The sequence below is a fragment of the Lissotriton helveticus genome, chromosome 1_1 (genome assembly GCF_964261635.1).
Source record: "Lissotriton helveticus chromosome 1_1, aLisHel1.1, whole genome shotgun sequence".
In the NCBI taxonomy this organism is placed as follows: domain Eukaryota; kingdom Metazoa; phylum Chordata; class Amphibia; order Caudata; family Salamandridae; genus Lissotriton; species Lissotriton helveticus.
The window spans coordinates 512,166,630-512,184,362 of NC_136057.1; the positions used below are offsets into that span (position 1 = coordinate 512,166,630).

At 45.9% G+C, this 17,733-nt stretch overlaps 1 protein-coding gene across 7 annotated transcripts in view; it reads left to right on the forward strand.

The window, feature by feature from the left end:
* The window catches only part of DCPH1 (damage control phosphatase 1), a 195,116-nt gene that overhangs the window by 100,944 nt on the left and 76,439 nt on the right, over window positions 1-17,733 (forward strand). For all 7 annotated transcript variants that reach the window (XM_078673977.1, XM_078673976.1, XM_078673975.1 and 4 more), the window contains one exon: window positions 12,833-13,074. In XM_078673977.1, coding sequence (XP_078530103.1) covers window positions 12,833-13,074 — 242 coding nt within the window. The remainder of the gene's footprint in view (window positions 1-12,832; window positions 13,075-17,733) is intronic.

Genomic DNA, 17,733 nt, shown 5'->3' on the forward strand with positions numbered 1-17,733 from the left:
TTGTGTCTCTGGAGATATGCAAGTACTATCGTACATTTCCTGGGGTGGTTAAGCCCCCTCATGTTCCAGGTAATTAGCTTAGCCTCAACCGTGGGGTCAGAAGTTATGATTGCATGAAGAAATATATGCGTTTGTACCTCCAGTGAATAATAACGTCAGCATGTGGAAAGGGAAACTACAAAAGGGGAAATACATTAAGGACGTAAAGAACCAAAAAAAAATATACATCCAATAAGGCCCCACTGAGAAACAACAACCTCCACCCCCCTCCCACACCTGGGCTCAAAGGTCTGGCGAATATCCTCCCTCCTAACATATAAAAAAAAGGGAAAAACCCAGAAACAAACTACTTGGAGTCATCCATATAAGGCGGGCGACGTCTCGGACGTCTGATGTCTATGTTTAAACTAAGCAGATTGCAAGACAGCGATACAGAAACATTTATAGCATTTAGGAATGCCGCAGCTTGTTCCTCATTTCTAGTTAAGTTTTGAAGAGCGTGACGACTGCGGGTCACCAGGATAATAAAACTTAGGCCACCTTCGTTCCGAGGTAAAGAGTTAAGTGCTCGCAGCTAGTTGTCGGTCCGGGGAGGAGTGACCAGAGAACTGGGCAGGGCTCCTGCAGACGTTATTTTGGTGCTGCTTGCAAAATGTCAACGCGTCAGCAGGGTTATCGAAGAAACAGGGTTTGTCGCCCACTAGTACCTGCAGTCTAGCCGGGTACATCATTGTGTACTTCAGGCCAAGTGATACTTGGCTTCCACAAATTTGCGACGGGCTTCTTGCACTGTAGCGGTGTGGTCTGGGTAGAAGGAGACTGTGGTGTCCTGGTACCACACCAGAGACATTTCCTGAGCCAGACGGAGCACCGCATTGCGATCCCTGTAGTTAAACAGGTGGGTGATTATGGGCCGTGGATAAGCACCCGGACGGGGGCTCGGGACGAGGGATATATGCACTCTTTCCAAAATGAAAGTCTCGGAGATATTTTCTGCTCCGAACAGTTCTGCCAGCAGAGTGTCAACAAATGGCTCAGGCCGCCCAATGTTTGTGGATTCTGCAAGACCCAGGATACAAATGTTGTTTCTCCGTGACCTGGCCTCTAGGTCTTCGTTTTTTATGGCTATGGTCTTGAGTAGGCTATCCCCTCGCTCCAGCTCACACACTATATCTTTGGCTTGAGCCTCGTGGATTGAGATGCGCTGCTTTGCGACATCAAGCCTGGTGTTGTGTTTATCAAAGCGCTTCCCCATGCTATCCAACCTGGAGGTTAGGGAATCTAATCTGGAGTCTATGGCGCGGAACCTAGCACGGAGCTCTGCCATTATGGCTGCTGTGCCCTTCAGGGCAGGAGGTTGCTCATCCCGTTGCTGCCCATTACCGCAATCGGGGTTTTGATCCGTACGTTCTGACATGGCCGGTTTGTCAAAGTTCAATTTACGTTGTTTAGGTTCTCCGCCACCCATGCCTGCGTTGTGTAAAATGATGCCTGCTGGGTATGGTATGGATGCAATGCTAAAGTCTCTATGATGAGCGAGGGCGCTGAGCAATGATGGCGTTTGCAGTAGTTAGTGTCTTAGGGCCCTACCTTTGATGTGTATGTGGGCCCGGTGTCACCCAGGGGGGTGAGCGCGCATCCCCCGGCGGGTCCTGTCAGGGGAGGGTCAGTGAGGCGCCTCTGAGCCAGGTGTAGGTATCTGATGTCGGATCTGGCCCAACTGGGCCGACACGTCGGGCCTCAGCGCCCAGCTTTCCCACCTAGTTACGTGCGGTGGTGCGTTTGGTTACATAGGCTCTCCTGTGTCCGAGGCGTGGGCTCTCCTTTCCATGTATTATTGGTGCTGGGTTAACGGCGACCACCTCTCAGGTTTGAAGCGTTACCGCTCCATCTCGGAGCTGCTCGGCTCGTACCCACTGACCAGCGTGTTTGGATGCTGCTCAGGTGCGTGAAGACCTCTCCTGGTGTTTTGGGATAGCGTCTGCAACCCCCCCTAAAAGATGTCCTATCGCTGTTCCTATGTCTTGTCTTTAAAGAGTGGGGTGGGGGGGTGCACTTACAGCAGAGGGCCTGCGGGAGAACTGCTAGGCCCGGGGGGGAGGGGAGGGGAGGAGGTGGTGATGGCCCTGCTCCGCACAGGCCTCTGTGCTGATCTCCTCCACTGTGTCTTCACCCACAATCGAGGCGCAGCAGGGAGGCCCGCGAGAGTGATTACTGGGCCCTGGAGGGGAAGCGGTCACTCAGGTCCCCCGTCGAGTCCTTGCAACGTTTACTATCACCCGGCTTCAACCCACAGTCTCGGGGGGGTGGGAGGGTCCGTGCAGGTGTTGCGGAGCCCAGGAAGATGTGGGGAGGGCGGCGGCTAACTCCGTGCTGAGGACGCTATTATGTTGGGCCCTCGCAATGAGTGTTTTCACTCGGCCGTGTGCACTGCGCCCATTTCCCCTCCCTCACCAGAGTCTCGGTGATGGGTATTGCTCCTCCAGTTAGGCTGGTCACCGCAGTGAGGGCGCTTCTCTTTTCTTCTCCGGCCGGGGCAGATAGGGGACCCAGCGAAGCAACGCTGCTCTAGCCTCAGGCTCACCCGTGGTCCCTATCACCACGGGGCCTCCGAGGCAGGCTGAGTCTCCACACACCTACGCCTGCCGTCGCAGAGCTGAAGGGAGGCCGACGAGGGGGTCTGTGCACTGTTTCTTCGCCCCTGGTCGTCACCACAGCTTTTCCTGCTCTGTCTGCGGGTTTCCCAGTATCAAAGGCTACCGTATTATGTTGTTTCTGTCATTTGAGGGGCATTGGGCCCCGGATCTTCAATGCTGTGCGGCCCTTTTGGTCGACGGCTTGGCCACACCCCAACAAAACCAATTTTTTTTTTTAAATGCGTTTATCAACGTAATCCGTGTATACATATAGATTTGTATAGAATTATATCCCACAAGAGTCACCGTTCCTATAAGAGGAAGGCAAAAAAAATAACAGTTGTCGTTCTACTACTATGATTACTGGGGACAGTGTGTTCTTTTCTTGGTGCCCTCACACACCCCGAAGGATGTCATGCTTGTTCATTGGGCTATTACTCCTCGTCAGGCCGGTGCTGCAATGTCCTATGGGTCCCCCGAAGGGTCACTTTTTCAGAGATCTTTTCAGGATAAAGCCGTAAGGGTGTGTAGGGGTGAGTGGCGTGGTGTCCTAACGTGAACTTAAAAAAGGACTGGAGGGGTGCCTAGAGAATTTATTAAGAAAGAAAGTCCCTCTGAGATTAGTAAAAACCAAAAAGGTGTTGCTGCTTGAAGGGATATGATGGCCCTCTGTAGCTAGGTTTGTATACCCACGGGGTATGTTACAAACCTAGCTACAGAGGGCCATCATATCCCTCACAGCAGCAGCACCTTTTTAGTTTACTAATGACAGAGGGACTCTCTTTCTTAATAAATTATCTAGGCACCCCTCCAGTCACTTTTTAACTTCACGTTAGGACACCACTGCCACTCACCCTTACGGCTTTATCTTGACAGGATCTCCAAAAAAGTGATCCTTTGGGGGACCCATAGGGCGTTACAGCGCCGACCCGACGAGGAGCAGTAGCCCAATGATGTAGCATGACATCCTTCGTGGTGTGTGAGGGCACCAAGAACAGGACACACTATCCCCAGTAATCATAGTAGTAGAACGACAATTGTTCTCTTTCTTTGCCTTCCTCTTATAGGAACAGTGACTCTCATGGGACATAGTGTACTTTTCGGGAGCACGAGTCACTGGACCTTTATGTAGCTCCTTCTCCCCCCTCCCCCACCCTTTCTCTGGTTTTGTGTAGTGTAGAATTATAACATTAAAAACTCAGGATTTAATAGTAATTATGTGATTGCGTGTTAGAAGGAATATAGTCATAGGTGTTATACACTATTTGTGGGTTTATGGCATCTTAGCATTTGTATTGGGGTTCTTTTCTCCCTCCACTTTCCGTGTATATTCAGTGCAGCTATTCTTATATCTAATGTACATGTATTATAAATATTAATGCCAGTGGATGGTAATCATGAGAATTGGAAAAAAATGCAGGAGGAATTTCTAGTCACCTAGATCGTCCAGTTTATCGTCTTTCCTAACTAAATTGAGGTAGTTCTTCTGCTGTACCCCATTCATTCAGGTCATTTAGCCATTGTTCCATTCTAGGTGCCTAAGGACTTATCAAATCAATGCTGTATCAATATTGTCACTTTCCTCCACATTTTATTTTTTTGGTAGATATAGGGACAACTTATAAAATACATGCCTTAATTGGTGGTACAGTTTGGACTCTTTCATTTGTTGCTAGCACTGAACTATTACAGGACAGTTCAATAACATATATGTAAATATCCCAGAGGGCTCATATCACATTTGTAACGTGTTAGATCTTGTGTACTGTGGTATTACATAATTCTGTGTTGGAAACATATTGGGATAAGTTCAATCTTGACGTAGTAAAGCCATTTGACAGCTGGATGCAGGATTGCTCCTGGACTGTCTGTTCCCCCAGTCTTCCTGACATCTTCCTATTGGCCTCTTATTAAACCATCTACTTTTATTGCTTCAGAGAGTAAACATATAGAAGGTGATAACAAGCCTCCCTGGGAATTATAATTTTTGTACATTCCAGAAACTAGGCCGTTTGTCTAACAGTTTTCCATTCTGAAGGAATTGATTTGGGCAAGTCCCAACTTGTACTGTGTGTCTTCAAATGTTCACAGTTTCCATCTCCATCATGAAATAAGTCTCCCATCGAGTTACAGCTGCATCCTTTATCCACGTTTTGAAGTCTGGCTAGACCCCGTAGAGGTTTGTTTTCTACAATAAAATATCATGTTTCATTTCCTTTTATCCGATTCTTGTCACTGTGCCTGCGAGAAGGGCCAGTTTTAGAGTAACATTTGCAAAACATTCAGGGAGCAAGGCCGTGTTTGCATTATCTTGTCCAGATCTGGGACTCTAGGTTGTGTATACCGTTCTGTCAAATAACAGCACAACCACAATTGAATCTTAAATGGGTATGTATTAATCCACCATTCAAGTCTTTAACAGAAGTGATAATAGTCTGAGATGTCTCTCAGAAAGCTGAGACTAGAGTTTGCAAAGATTGACAGGGAGCAGGCCCTGGCCAAGATTAAAAAGAAGGAACAGGCTCTTGCCAAACTAGAGAAAGAGCAGGCTTTTGTTAGATTGGAGAAAGAGCAAGCTCTAGAAGAGAAAAGGCTGGTCATGGATGAAAGGAAGATGGCCCAGGAGCTTAGTCCCAGAAGGCTGGATATTAGAGCCCTCCAAGTGGGGTCCAGCAACAACCATATTGGTGCCAGCAGACCTGAGGTGGGGGGATGACATACATAAATGGTTGGAAGCCTATGAAGTGGCTTTAAAAAGTGCATAGGGTCCTCCTAGATGTGTTCTGGGGGGTGGGGTAGCTTATGGTGGCACATGCCCACAGTGAGGAAGGACACACTCCTTACACTAGAGTTGAAGGATCAGACCAACTACACTGCCAAGAAGACCATTTTAGTCAGTAGTTGTGGGTTGACACCAGAGAGGTACAAGCAACTATTCGGGGCCAGTCACAAACTCTCGACACAAACATGGGTGGTTTTCTTGAACTGTGCTGGTAAGGGACCAAAGGGCTGGATAAGGGACAGTAATGTTAATGAATATGAAGGGCTGAACAACTTGTTTTTAAAGGAGCACATTCTTGATACTTGTTTTTCAGAGTTGCACCAACACCTGGTTGATAGGGAGCTTCCTGGGAGGCCGGATATCTGGGTCGGCACCAGAGCATCCAGAAAGTTATATGGTAGGGGACACCCAAAAGGTTTGTCAGGGTTACCACCAGAAGGAGGATGGAGGAGATAAGAAGACTGAGTTCTCTAAAAGCCCTAAAAGAACTCCCATCTGAAAGGGTCTGGTTCACATTCCAATCTGGCTACCAGAAGAAAACTTACCCTAACAAAGGCCAGCAGCCTATGAGTATGGACACTACAAGGGGATCCCAAGTGTCCAAAAAGAGCACAACCTCCTAATGGAGGAAAGGTTCCAAGGGTTGATCGGGTAGTTCAGGGGGAGGAGTTTGTCCCAGTTAATAAGGGAGAGTTTACAGGGGTCCTAGTGTCCCTGGGTGACGGTGAGATGGTTCCTAAGATCCATGTGCCCTCAAATACCACTATGTATAGGCAATGGGTCACCATGAGTGGGCAAAGAATGGAGGCTCTGAGGGCTACAGGAGCCTCTATGACTATGGTAAGGAGTCAGCTGGTTTCCCCAGAGCAGGTAATTCCTAATGCATTTAATCAGGTTATAGTGGCTGACAACCGAGAGGGTCACAATCCTGAGGCCCTTGTTCCATTTCAGGGGGGGGGGGGGCAGAGAGGGGGGGGGGCTAAGGTCTTCTGAAACTTGCAGTGAGCCCTAGACTGTTTGTTAGGTAATGCAAAACCAAAGGGGATGATAGACGGAGTGTTGAACATTGCAAGCACTCACCCCCAGTCAACGGATCTGGGTTTAATCCATCATCATTCTTTAGCTCACTCCACCACCCCAGTTCAGACATGGCCATATGCAAATCAGTCTGACCCTGCGCCTCATGGGAACAGTCCAGCCCGAACTGCCAAGCCATGTCTTCCCTGGACCGGAAACAAGTGTCCTGGGACCTGGTGTCTTTTGCTTGATAGGTAATGGGCTGGAGCACCCTTCCTGGATGGAAGTGGAGCTCAAGGCTCATGTGGAGATGTTTGGGTTACCTGAGTGGATATGTACCACAACAATCCATGGTTGCCCGAGAAGGGAGTCCAGAAGGGATGGTGCCTGGAACAATAGCCCAGCCCACTGCTAACAAGGGGAAAGCCAGATGGTGTGGTAAACCAGCCCCTGAATGTACCTCCAATGAGATGAATGGGGCACCTCTGGTGGCCCTCCTGGAGTCCGCTAAGGACATGGCTTATCTTGGTGAGCTTGCCGGAAGGCATGTTGGAAGGAAGATCCACAGAGGAGAAGTTCTGTAAGGCACAAATGGAGTGCCCCGCACTTGTGGCATGAGGCAATAGCCTGTACCAAAAATATCTCTTGCGCTTCAACCATGAGGTATATGGCGGAGTTCAGTTATTGTCACTCTACACTCTTCTTGGAGGGCAGAGTTTGGCAAAAAAAAAACTCTGCCTACACGGCGTGGCGGCATTTACCGACACCCCAGCTACCCCAATACTATTTAAAACACCTACTAGGCCTCAACACCAACCTTTTCCTGATTTGGCCAATCAAAAACTGCAGAAAAGGCACCCTCTTCACTGATTAAAGCAGGTTCACCCAATCAGAAGAGAGCCATCACTCTACCTGGTAATTCCCCTGAGGAAGAGTCAACAGTGTAAAAGGACAAGCCGCTTCTTAGTTAGTGGCCATCTTGAACTGGGACATTGTATTCTGACTGAGGCAGTCGCTGGCTCGCTCCTTGACTCTGTCATGGCCGTCGGATTTTAGTTTCTGCTTTTACAGCTCTGCAGCAAAAGTATCTCTTCTTCATCCTCCCTTGCTCCCGCTATCCCCTCCCCATGGGGCAGCCATACCCTGCCGTATGTATGGCACTGAGCACCTGATGTCACAACTTACTGACTGTCGCCTGCACACATAAAACCATTAACCAACCAATCTGGTTTTTTTTTCTCCATGGAGTTGCACACTACATAACTACTGTAGGTATGTATCAAGGTGGACCAATTGCAGGTGCAGTCAGATTAATGTCCAATCAGATACTGTGATGCAATGTAAAGTGCGAGGCACAGAATGCGTACAGCCAATTTGCTATTTTGATGCATAACTGAGACAGTGAAACAAATTAATCCTGCATAGGAGGGTGAAATGTAAGTTCCAATGTGTTTTCGAAATAACATAGCTCTGTTTGGAAAATGTATATCCTCCTCTGCTCTTCGACTCTCTTCAGCGCTCTGCGATATTGGGTAAGCCTGACGACTGACTCCTCTGAACTTCCTCCGATCTCATTACAGCCAGAACCGAACCAGAAATATCATCTCTGTTAGTTGCATTTTTTTTTGTTTTCCTTCACAGCGAAACCGAATTGTTTTGGTTACAGACTGCAGCATGCATTTAAGGGAAACCCATTATGGGAAACCGCATAAGCAGTCGATTCAGATCAGAGGTGGGACGCTGGGAGAGGCTCCCATAGGCTTTCAGCCAGGGCAACAAGATCCAGATCCAGCTGGATATGTGATTGTGAATAATTTGGTTAAACACAAGGGGCTTTCAGGGTTGTGTCTAATTAAGGCATACAACATTTTTCAAAATGACGTGTTTTTTTGATGCAATCTTTTCTGCGAATTCTTTTTGGGCTAGCAGAGCACAAAGCAAGCAGTTTATTTTCGTGACCGTTGTTGAGTCTTTAATACTTGTTGTTGCTTTCACAGATAAAGCGTTGTGAGGCTACTTACTGCAAGGTAGTTGCAGCGCCTTACAAAAACAACAACATAAACATGCTAAAATAAATGGATCTGAAAATGGGGAAGGGGTCACAGGCAGTGGATGTAGAGAGCGGACCAGTTTTAACATTTCACCACTGTCCACGTTATGCACGGCTAAATGCACAATTTGGTAATTTCATTTGTTAAACATTTAGAAATGCTACTGACAAGTTGCACATCTTTGCATTTTGGGCAGCTCCAATTCTGTACTTATTAGGTTATAGGACAACTCTGAGTCTACTATGATAACGATGTACGATGCCCAATGATTTACGATCCCCAAAGCACCGCCATAAATTGTCTTCCCGACATGGGGTGGGCGAGTAGAGCAACCCTGCCCGCTCGCAGAACTCTGGAATTTCAGAGTTTTTATGCAACTCTGTGGAATTCCGCGTAGTTCTACTCAGCGAGCTATGCCCACCCCTAAGCTTCCTTCTTGGGGTAAAGTGACTGAAAACTGATGTGATAAGCAACCACCAGACAGTGGAGTTCTCTAAGTATGGCAAATCAATCAATCAGACAGATTTGTTTAGCGCGCTACTCACCCGTTAGGGTCTCAAGGCGCTGGGAGGAGGGGGAGTCGCTACTGCTCGAACAGCCAGGTCTTGAGTTGTTTCCTGAAGGAGAGATGGTCCTGGGTCAACCGTAGGTGGGTAGGGAGGGAGTTCCATGTCTTGGCCACCAGGTAGGAGAAGGATCTTCCTCCGGCGGTGGCTTTGCGGATTCGTGGGACGGTGGCGAGGGCGAGGCTGGCGGATCGGAGCTGGCGGGTTGAGGTATTTGGGGCCCCTGTGGTGGAGAGCCTTGTGTGCGTGGGTGAGGAGTCTGAACGTGATCCTCTTGCTGACGGGGAGCCAGTACAGGTCTTTCAGATGGGCAGAGATGTGGTTGTGACGGGGGATGTCCAGGATGAGTCGTGCCGAAGCGTTCTGTATGCGCTGGAGTTTTTTCCGGAGTTTGGCTGTGGTTCCAGCGTAGAGGGTGTTCTCGTAGTCCAGCCGGCTGCTGACGAGGGCCTGGGTGACCGTCTTCCTAGTTTCGGTGGGGATCCACCGGAAGATCTTTCGGAGCATGCGTAGGGTGTTGAAACAGGTTGAAGAGACGGCGTTGACTTGCTTGGTCATCATGAGGGAGGAGTCCAGGATGAAGCCCAGGTTGCGTGCATGGTCCGTTGGCTTGGCGGCGGTGCCCAGGGCAGGGGGCCACCAGGAGTCGTCCCAGGCAGAGGGGTTGGTCCCAGGATGAAGACTTCTGTCTTGTCTGAGTTCAGTTTCAGACGGCTGAGCTTCATCCATTCCGTGACGTCTTTCATTCCTTCCTGGAGGCTGGCTCTGGCGGTGGCGGGGTCGTTGGTGAGGGAGAGGATCAGCTGGGTGTCGTCAGCGTAGGACAGTGGTTCCCAAACTTTTTTGACCTGTGGCTCCCTTGACCTAATTGGCAGTTGGCCGTGGCTCCCCACCATTTTTTTACCGGTGGGGGGGATGTATGCCTGACGTCAGGAGTACTTCCAGTTTTCTCCCTAAAATTAATTGGGATGAAGGAATGTAAAAAAGACAAACTACAAGCCCAAGAATGCACTATTAACAGCTAATAAAAAGAGCCAAAGAGCAGCTATATATGTGCCTGTTCTGTGCATTAAATGAAGCTTGCATTGGTGCAACCTCTGCTGTATCTGTTTTATGGTCAGTTAATGACGCTTTGTGAAACTTTCAATTATGAAAAAGCCTGCTAAATGCATGTTCTATTGATTCCCTCATCTATTTCGTTCTTCTCCTGCTTTGCTTCACTTCCCCGTTTGATTCTTTCACACATTGTTTTACCCAGTGTATTCCTTCTTCCACCTGCTGCTTGCCCTAGTTTTCTCAGACAAAGTCTTGGTGTCACTTTTAGTTTCCTGTATGTGTCATCCCTCTGCCGCACTCCTCTTCCCAGAAATAAAACACATGTGGCCCAGTCTGGGGTGATTTAACAGCCTCTCTGATGCCCAGTTTGCTGCAGTCTGAGCTGATATTAGCGCTGCGATGTCTCATCCAAGGTAGAAAGGAAGCGCTAGCTAGTGTAAGAAATAGGGTAGTACTAGTTCCAGATAAGGTACTGATACTCATTTAATTTGGGAGGCCTCTTGTACCATACCTGCACCAAGAAGGTGTTGCAGTATAAGACTGCCACAAGAGAACTGCTACTTACTATTTTAATATAAATGAATGTGCATGCAATATGTTAATCTTTTATGCTGCATGGCTAACAAGAAAGATCAATAACTATATATTGACATGATCAGCACAATCGCTCTGAATAATGTATTGAACAACACAGCTAATCAGAGTAAACAGCTTCAAGCATCACAGAGTTTTGAGATATAAAATCGAGATTTGAAGTTTAGCCTTCCTTAAACAATGAAGAGGGAATAGAAAATCATTTTCTTTGACTGAAGATTTGCACAGAGGAGCAGTCTTGTTTTGGTGCTGGTGACTACAGTCTCCTATTGTCACTAATATGGAGAAATACACAGAGTGAAGATTTTATTACATGCTTCCTGTCCGGCCTTGGCAGAGGATCAGACTGGGGCTGGGCAATTAATCATGGCTGCAATACAGCCCCCTATTTCCACAGCGAGTTTGCCCACTGGAATTTCTGGCTTATGAAATCCAGTGCTCGTTTCTTCACATGAACAAAGTGCGAGAAGAACAGCCAGCATAAATAACTAAAGTGCTGTGTGAAGTTGTATGTACCGGTTTGCCTTATTTGTTCTGCAAGCCGCCCTGTTCATTAAGGAATCTGTCCTGTATGGCGAGACTGCAGACCACTGCACATTGTCAAACAGTCACCGTTTATTTTTGTCCCTTTAAACTAGACATGTCAAAATAAATGGAGTCAATGAGAGAGCAGTGTCACTGTCAGCCCTCTTACCAACTTGTATAAAGACGGCAGACACGGGCAGAAATAACGCTAGTCAATCATAGCTGTGAATGCTGAAGCTACGTGAAAGCACGTACACGCGTTTGGTGGCAGTGCACTCCTGGGCTAAACCACGTTCCTAGATTATGAAGGAGGCATTTGTAACTCCACGCTGTTTTTTGCTGTGACTGTAATAAGCTTTACTTGCAGCTTTCAGGCTGAAAGCTAGGGTGTTAAAAGCTGCACACTTTTTTACGAGCCCACATTCTCAACAGCAAGATTCCGAGCTTCCTCAGCACACGTGGTATCTTTCCCACATTGTGCGCGGCGCCCCTGGATGCTACTAACGGCGCACTGGGGCGCCGCGGCGCACAGTTTGGGAACCACAGGCGTAGGAGATGATGTTAGGTTGTGTTGGCGTGCGATGGCTGCGAGGGGGCTCATGTAGACGTTGAAGAGGGTGGGGCTAAGCGAGGATCCTTGCGGAACGTCGCAGATGACTTCGGTGGCCACGGATCGGAACGGGGGGAGGCGGACTCTCTGGGTTCTTCCGGCAAGGAACGAGATGATCCACTCCAAGGCCGTTCCTTGGAATCCAGCGTTGCTGAGGCGCTGTATCAGGGTGCGGTGGCATACGGTGTCGAAGGCTGCTGAGAGGTCGAGGAGGATGAGGACAGCGGTTTCCCCATTGTCGAGCAGGGACCTGATGTCGTCGGTAGCTGCGATGAGGGCGGTCTCAGTGCTGTGGTTTCTTTGTATACTGTTATAGGTTAAAAAACAGCCTGCTGCATTATGAACATATTTAAAGAAAATGAGTTGGGTATGCCTATAGGCAAGCCTCAGCCTTGTAGCAGCAGTAACACAAGAAATGCAGCTGGAAGGTAAGCAAGTGGAGTATACTACACACTAGTTATTGAAATAAAAGTAGATGGTATTCCCAGTTCCAATCTGAGGAAAAAAGGCATTTGCTCATCAAAGATAGTTGCCCATTTAACCAGCCCCTTCATTTTCAGTATTTAATTTTAAGACGTAGGACTGTGTCTATTTCTAGGTAGCAAACATACAGTAATAACATGAGGATGCTGCTGTAACAGGGTTAATAGGTTTTATCTTTATTACTTGAGAACATTTTATGGTTTGGTCACAAGTTATGGTTGGTGTCATCTGTGAATACAAGAAAAGGAATACAGTGGGTTCATTTATTGTTTCACAAGGAATGGAGTATGTCTTAAAACGTTGTTGACACCAGTCCACAGATACAGTGCTCAGATATTGGGCAAGAAATACCTGGTATGAATAAAAATTGTTAACTGATTCAGGACATACTGTGGCATTATCTTCTTGGCCGAAATGTTTATTGATCTTTTATAAATAATAGGTATGCCTATTCTTATGTTATATAGAATGTATGTACACACACTCTCTCAATATTTTGTGTTCTATTTTAGGACGGTATTAATGCAGAAAAGAAAGCAATATCCTTTCTTTCTAAACTGCGAAATGAACTGCAAACAGACAAACCAATAATTCCTTTGGCCGACAAGCTTCCTGATCAAGAGCTGTGGAACCAGTATCTGGAATATCAGACAACTGTAATGAATGAAGAGGGACCTCCAAGCTGGTTTAAATCACCTTGGCTGTATGTTGAGTGTTACTTGTACCGCAGAATTCATGAAGCAATAACTCTGAGGCAAGTAGCTTAATCTTTGTAGAATATTTATTCGTGTCGATCTTATAAGATGCAAATGTTAATGGATAGCTAGTGCCCCCAGACAAGAGTCTAGACTCAATAGTATTCCTCTGGTGGTTAGTTTTGGCATGTTGGAGCTTGTCTTTAATTTTATTTAGGATCAATTAAAGAGAAACCCCTTCTTAAATTATAAAGGTATGCCTTCCTCTAACTCAGTAATCTACTTGGGACCCATTGAAACTATTTTCGAGATCTCATAATGGGAAGCTAACATTTTGTAATTTCTGGGAAACACTGGAACACAAGAGCTGTACTGCCACACATGGTTCCCTTCTTCTGCACTGACATGCCAGTTCCCCTAAGGATGTCAAAGTTAGGTCCTCCTGGACAGGGAGAAAGCTAACATTTGACTGTATTTTCTATTTCAAACACTTGTGATTATTGCTAAGAAGAAATACATTGATCATATCCTTATCTAATTCCAAGTGTGAATGTGTGTCATACTTTATGCTTGTCACCATCACTGCATGTTAATTACTGTATTCATTTACAGGTAAAATGTTTATGGGCTCTCTCTTTTTCATAATAAGTCTTACACCAGGACCTACTCTTGGTCATCTCTCGCTTGGCCTCAGATGCCCTGTCTTTTGGGCAAAGGTTCTCAGTAAAGCTTCATCAGACTTTTTTGTCATTGTTATTAATGCACTGTTTAATATAATGTTCTTTTAAAAATAATTCATGTTGAATTTCATAAAGTAATTTCTAAAACGTACTACATATTTGTCTATGCCACTCTGTTGTATTCTACAATTCATTTCAAAATTATTATGAAGTCTTATTTTCATTGTTTAAACTTGCCTGCAAATGTAGCAAACTATGCCAATTAACCTATATTGGTCCTTGAGTAAAAAAGGCAGCAAAAACTATTAAAATTGTCACAAGGATATTACAGGAAGGTTTTGCCTTATATGGAACACTCCACGTTCTGTGGGAATAGCTTAACCACTATTTTAATTGTCTGTACAACCACCAGGGACACAGCAATCTTCCTTATGCTTTATATGTGGATGCTCTTATTCTCAATATCTTGTAAAAGGGTAAAACTATGCACATTTCTTTAGTATTCCTGAAACAGAAAATAAAGCTTGCCATCAACAAATCCCCAGGAATAGTGAATAAAACTGCACAAGACTTAAGGCCTCATTACGAGTTTGGCAGTCCGACCTCCCGAATGCCGCGTCCGCCAGTAAACCACAGTGCTGTTTACCATGATGTTGATGGTGTGGCTGCAGAGATCTTGCGGTGGTGGTGATTTTTTTTCCATATGTATCCGTGACTTTGTGAACATTTCTACTGCATATGTGTAGAATGCACACATATGCATAATACATGTGGAAAAATATAATTCTACCCATTGCCGGAGTCTGGCCCATATGTGGGCAGTCCAGGCAATTGTTATATGGCATAGAAAGAACTAACCTGTATATCACCGCAAACAGGGTCGTAATTCTCAGGGTGAAGATGCTGCTATGAAGGGGGGGACCTGATTAAAGGGATCCACATCGAACTCTAATGGGAAGAACAGGGAAGTAATCCTTTGTTTGCACGAATTTGAAGCTGGTGGTCCAACCTCCGCGGTTGGCTGATTCAACTCCTAATACTTATGGTGGTTAAACTCCTCTGTACTACCATATGGCGGCTGCTTTTCCCGAACCGTGATCTCTATAGTCTGCGGTGTGCTGGCGGTGTCAGCGGTTTAGCCGCAGTCTGTGCAGTAGCATTCCACCCAATTTGTAATACGGCGGTCAAACCGCTGAGCTTGCGGCGGTCAGCCTGCGACAGCGGGTAGACGGTTCATGGACCACCAAACTCATAAGACCCCTTGATAGAAGAAAACTATCAGATTATGGTAACTGAATAGCCCATGGTGTGCCATTTGAAAGGACTTGTCTTGAATACTCCTTCTCTTTACTTGGCTGCTTTTGTAATGGTTCCTGATTAGGAAGCAACAATAGAATGGCCATGCACATCACATACTTCAGAAACCCTTGATTGCTTTTGCAAAAAAAAATACTTTAGCCATTTCTACTATCTTCAAGAGGTGCCTTTCCTTTGAGGGTCTCCTAAATATGCTGTCCAGCATAATATCTTGACACTTTAATTTTTTTTCATTTATGATAATCCTATTCTATCACATGCCTCTTACATTTAGGCTGGGGTCTATTAGACCAGTCAGCCTCAGGGTCGTCTTTCCCAAAACATTTTGCCAACCTCCTTCCTGTTTTCTGAAATTTATTTTTATTGGCTTTAGGACTCCGTGCACTTTGCCACTGTTAGCCAGTGCTAAATTGCTTGTGCTCACTCATTAAAACATGGTACAGTTGTCCTACACCTGATTGATACATTTAATTTACTGACAAATCCCCAATAATGTGGTACAACATGTACCCAGGGCCTGTAAATTAAATGCTGCTAGTGTCAGCACTTATTGTGTCGTCCACTTAAGTAGCTCTTTCAAACATGTCTCGGGTCTGCCATTGCAGCCTGTGTGCAGTTTTAAACTGCCAATTTGCCAGATAATGCTTTTCCCAGGCCTAGTCCTCCCTTTTTAATGCATATAGGCCACCCCTGACGTAGGCCTTAAGGGTAAGGTGCATTGCATTTAAAGAGTTTGAACACATACTTTTAAGTTTTACATGTCCTGGTAGTGAAAAACTCCTAAATTAGTTTTCCACTACAGTGAGGCTTGTCTCTTCCATAGGATATCATTGGGTAGCCTTATTATATTTAATAAGTGCTAATGTTTGTTTGGGAACAGGTAGACGTGTCATGTTTATACTCGAATGAATTGTAATTTGAAATCTTTTTTAGTGGTGAAGTCCGATATTAAGTCACAGTTCTGAAAATGCCACTTTTATCAAATCGGTATTTTCTTGTCCTAACCATTTGGTGCCAACAGCCTGGGTCCTTGGTCACCTGACTGTGATTAGCAGGGCAGGTGACCTCAATGTATTCTTCCCAGACAGTGAGACAAAAGACAGCTTATTGTTGGCATGATGGGCCATCTTGCAAGGATGTGTGGAGCAGAGCTGTTCCCTGCTCCACTTCCATTTCAACCGAGCTGCCTCAGCACACTCTCACAGAATCCACTCGAGCCATTTATCACCTTAGACCCCTTGGATCCAGGGCAGGAAGGAAGGAAATTCCAGAGCCATCTGTGGGGGGAAAACTCTAGAAGTTTCTTCCACTTCAAAGCTGCCCTTTAGTTCACTTCTGGACCTGTGAAGGAAACTCAGATGGCCTGCCCTGTACTTCAGAAGGGCAACCCTGCTTTGGACTGCATTGCTGCAGAGACCAGTGACTACCAGAGTGACTCCCATGGCTAGTTGTCTGGCCTCCTGTTCTGAGCTACAAGTACTCAAAAAGCTCCAACAACCTTTAATTTTCAGCTGGACCCTGCTTAAAGTGAGACCTACTTCCAAGTGGTGCTCCACAAGTTGCCCAAAGAACAAAAAAACAAAACTTGGGACTCCGAAAATATGGAGTTAAAAAGTGCCTGAGAATTAAGAGGAGCACGGGACTAATTGCTCTCCAATCTGTCTGAGGTGCATCACCGTGCGACCTGACTTCGCTGTAGCTCCAATTTTGTTCTTTTCCATAGCAGCAAATAATGTTCAGCGGCTCCTCTCAGAAGGGGTATCAGGCCTCGTAGAGCTCTCGTCGACTACAGCCCGCAGCTTCGTCCCACTAGAAATTTTCGACTTTCAAAAATGTGACTATTAGAATATAATTTTCACCGCGACTTCGTATAGAGGCTCTCTGACAACAACACCGCCTCTTCGGACGCTATTGGCTGCCTTGCCCCAATTAACTTAATCTTCTCAGGCATTTTTCTTCAAATTGTCTTCTAACTCCGAATGTAAACCGAGACCGGGCCCAATCAACTTTCTGCATCTAAACTGCACTGCATCAGGGTCACCCATAACTTCGACTTTGCCCCGGTCATGCATGACTCTACGCCAGTGGTTGTCGCTTTGTTCTTTTAGGTGCTAGTTTTTCTAAAAATGTGAAAAATTCATAGCTCTGGTTCTACTTATTTTTGTCGTTTTGGTGTCAAATAATTTATTACATTTAACTCTTTTTTATTTTTTTTCTAAATATGTTGTGGTTTTTTTCTTGTGGTGTTATTTTTTTTTTATAAACAGATTTTATTGTGTCAAATATCAAACACAGTGTAGAGCTCCTTAACACAGAAGACATCTGCCGTAGCATACAATGCAGAATAATGACATTGACATTAAGTTTATATATTTTCAGAATTGTAAGCATGAAGAACAAGCTAACATAAACATAACCCCCCCGTTGCACTATTCCACACCTGTGTCTTGATTGCCACCACATCACCCACTCCAATAAATGAATTTCATCTTTATGTAGTTGGTCCCTCACCCTGCAGGCCTGCATGATAATCCCAATACCGAGACATCCGCAGGAGGCACTGGTCCAGTTAGAGTCCCTGATAGTCCGCCCATCTCTTCCAGATCTTGGGATAGTTTTGTGGGCATCCCCCGGCCTTAAATATTGCATCTCCAATCCCATACAAAAGTCAAGACAATTCTGCCATGCCGACAGAGAAGGTGGGAGCAATGCTTTCATAAT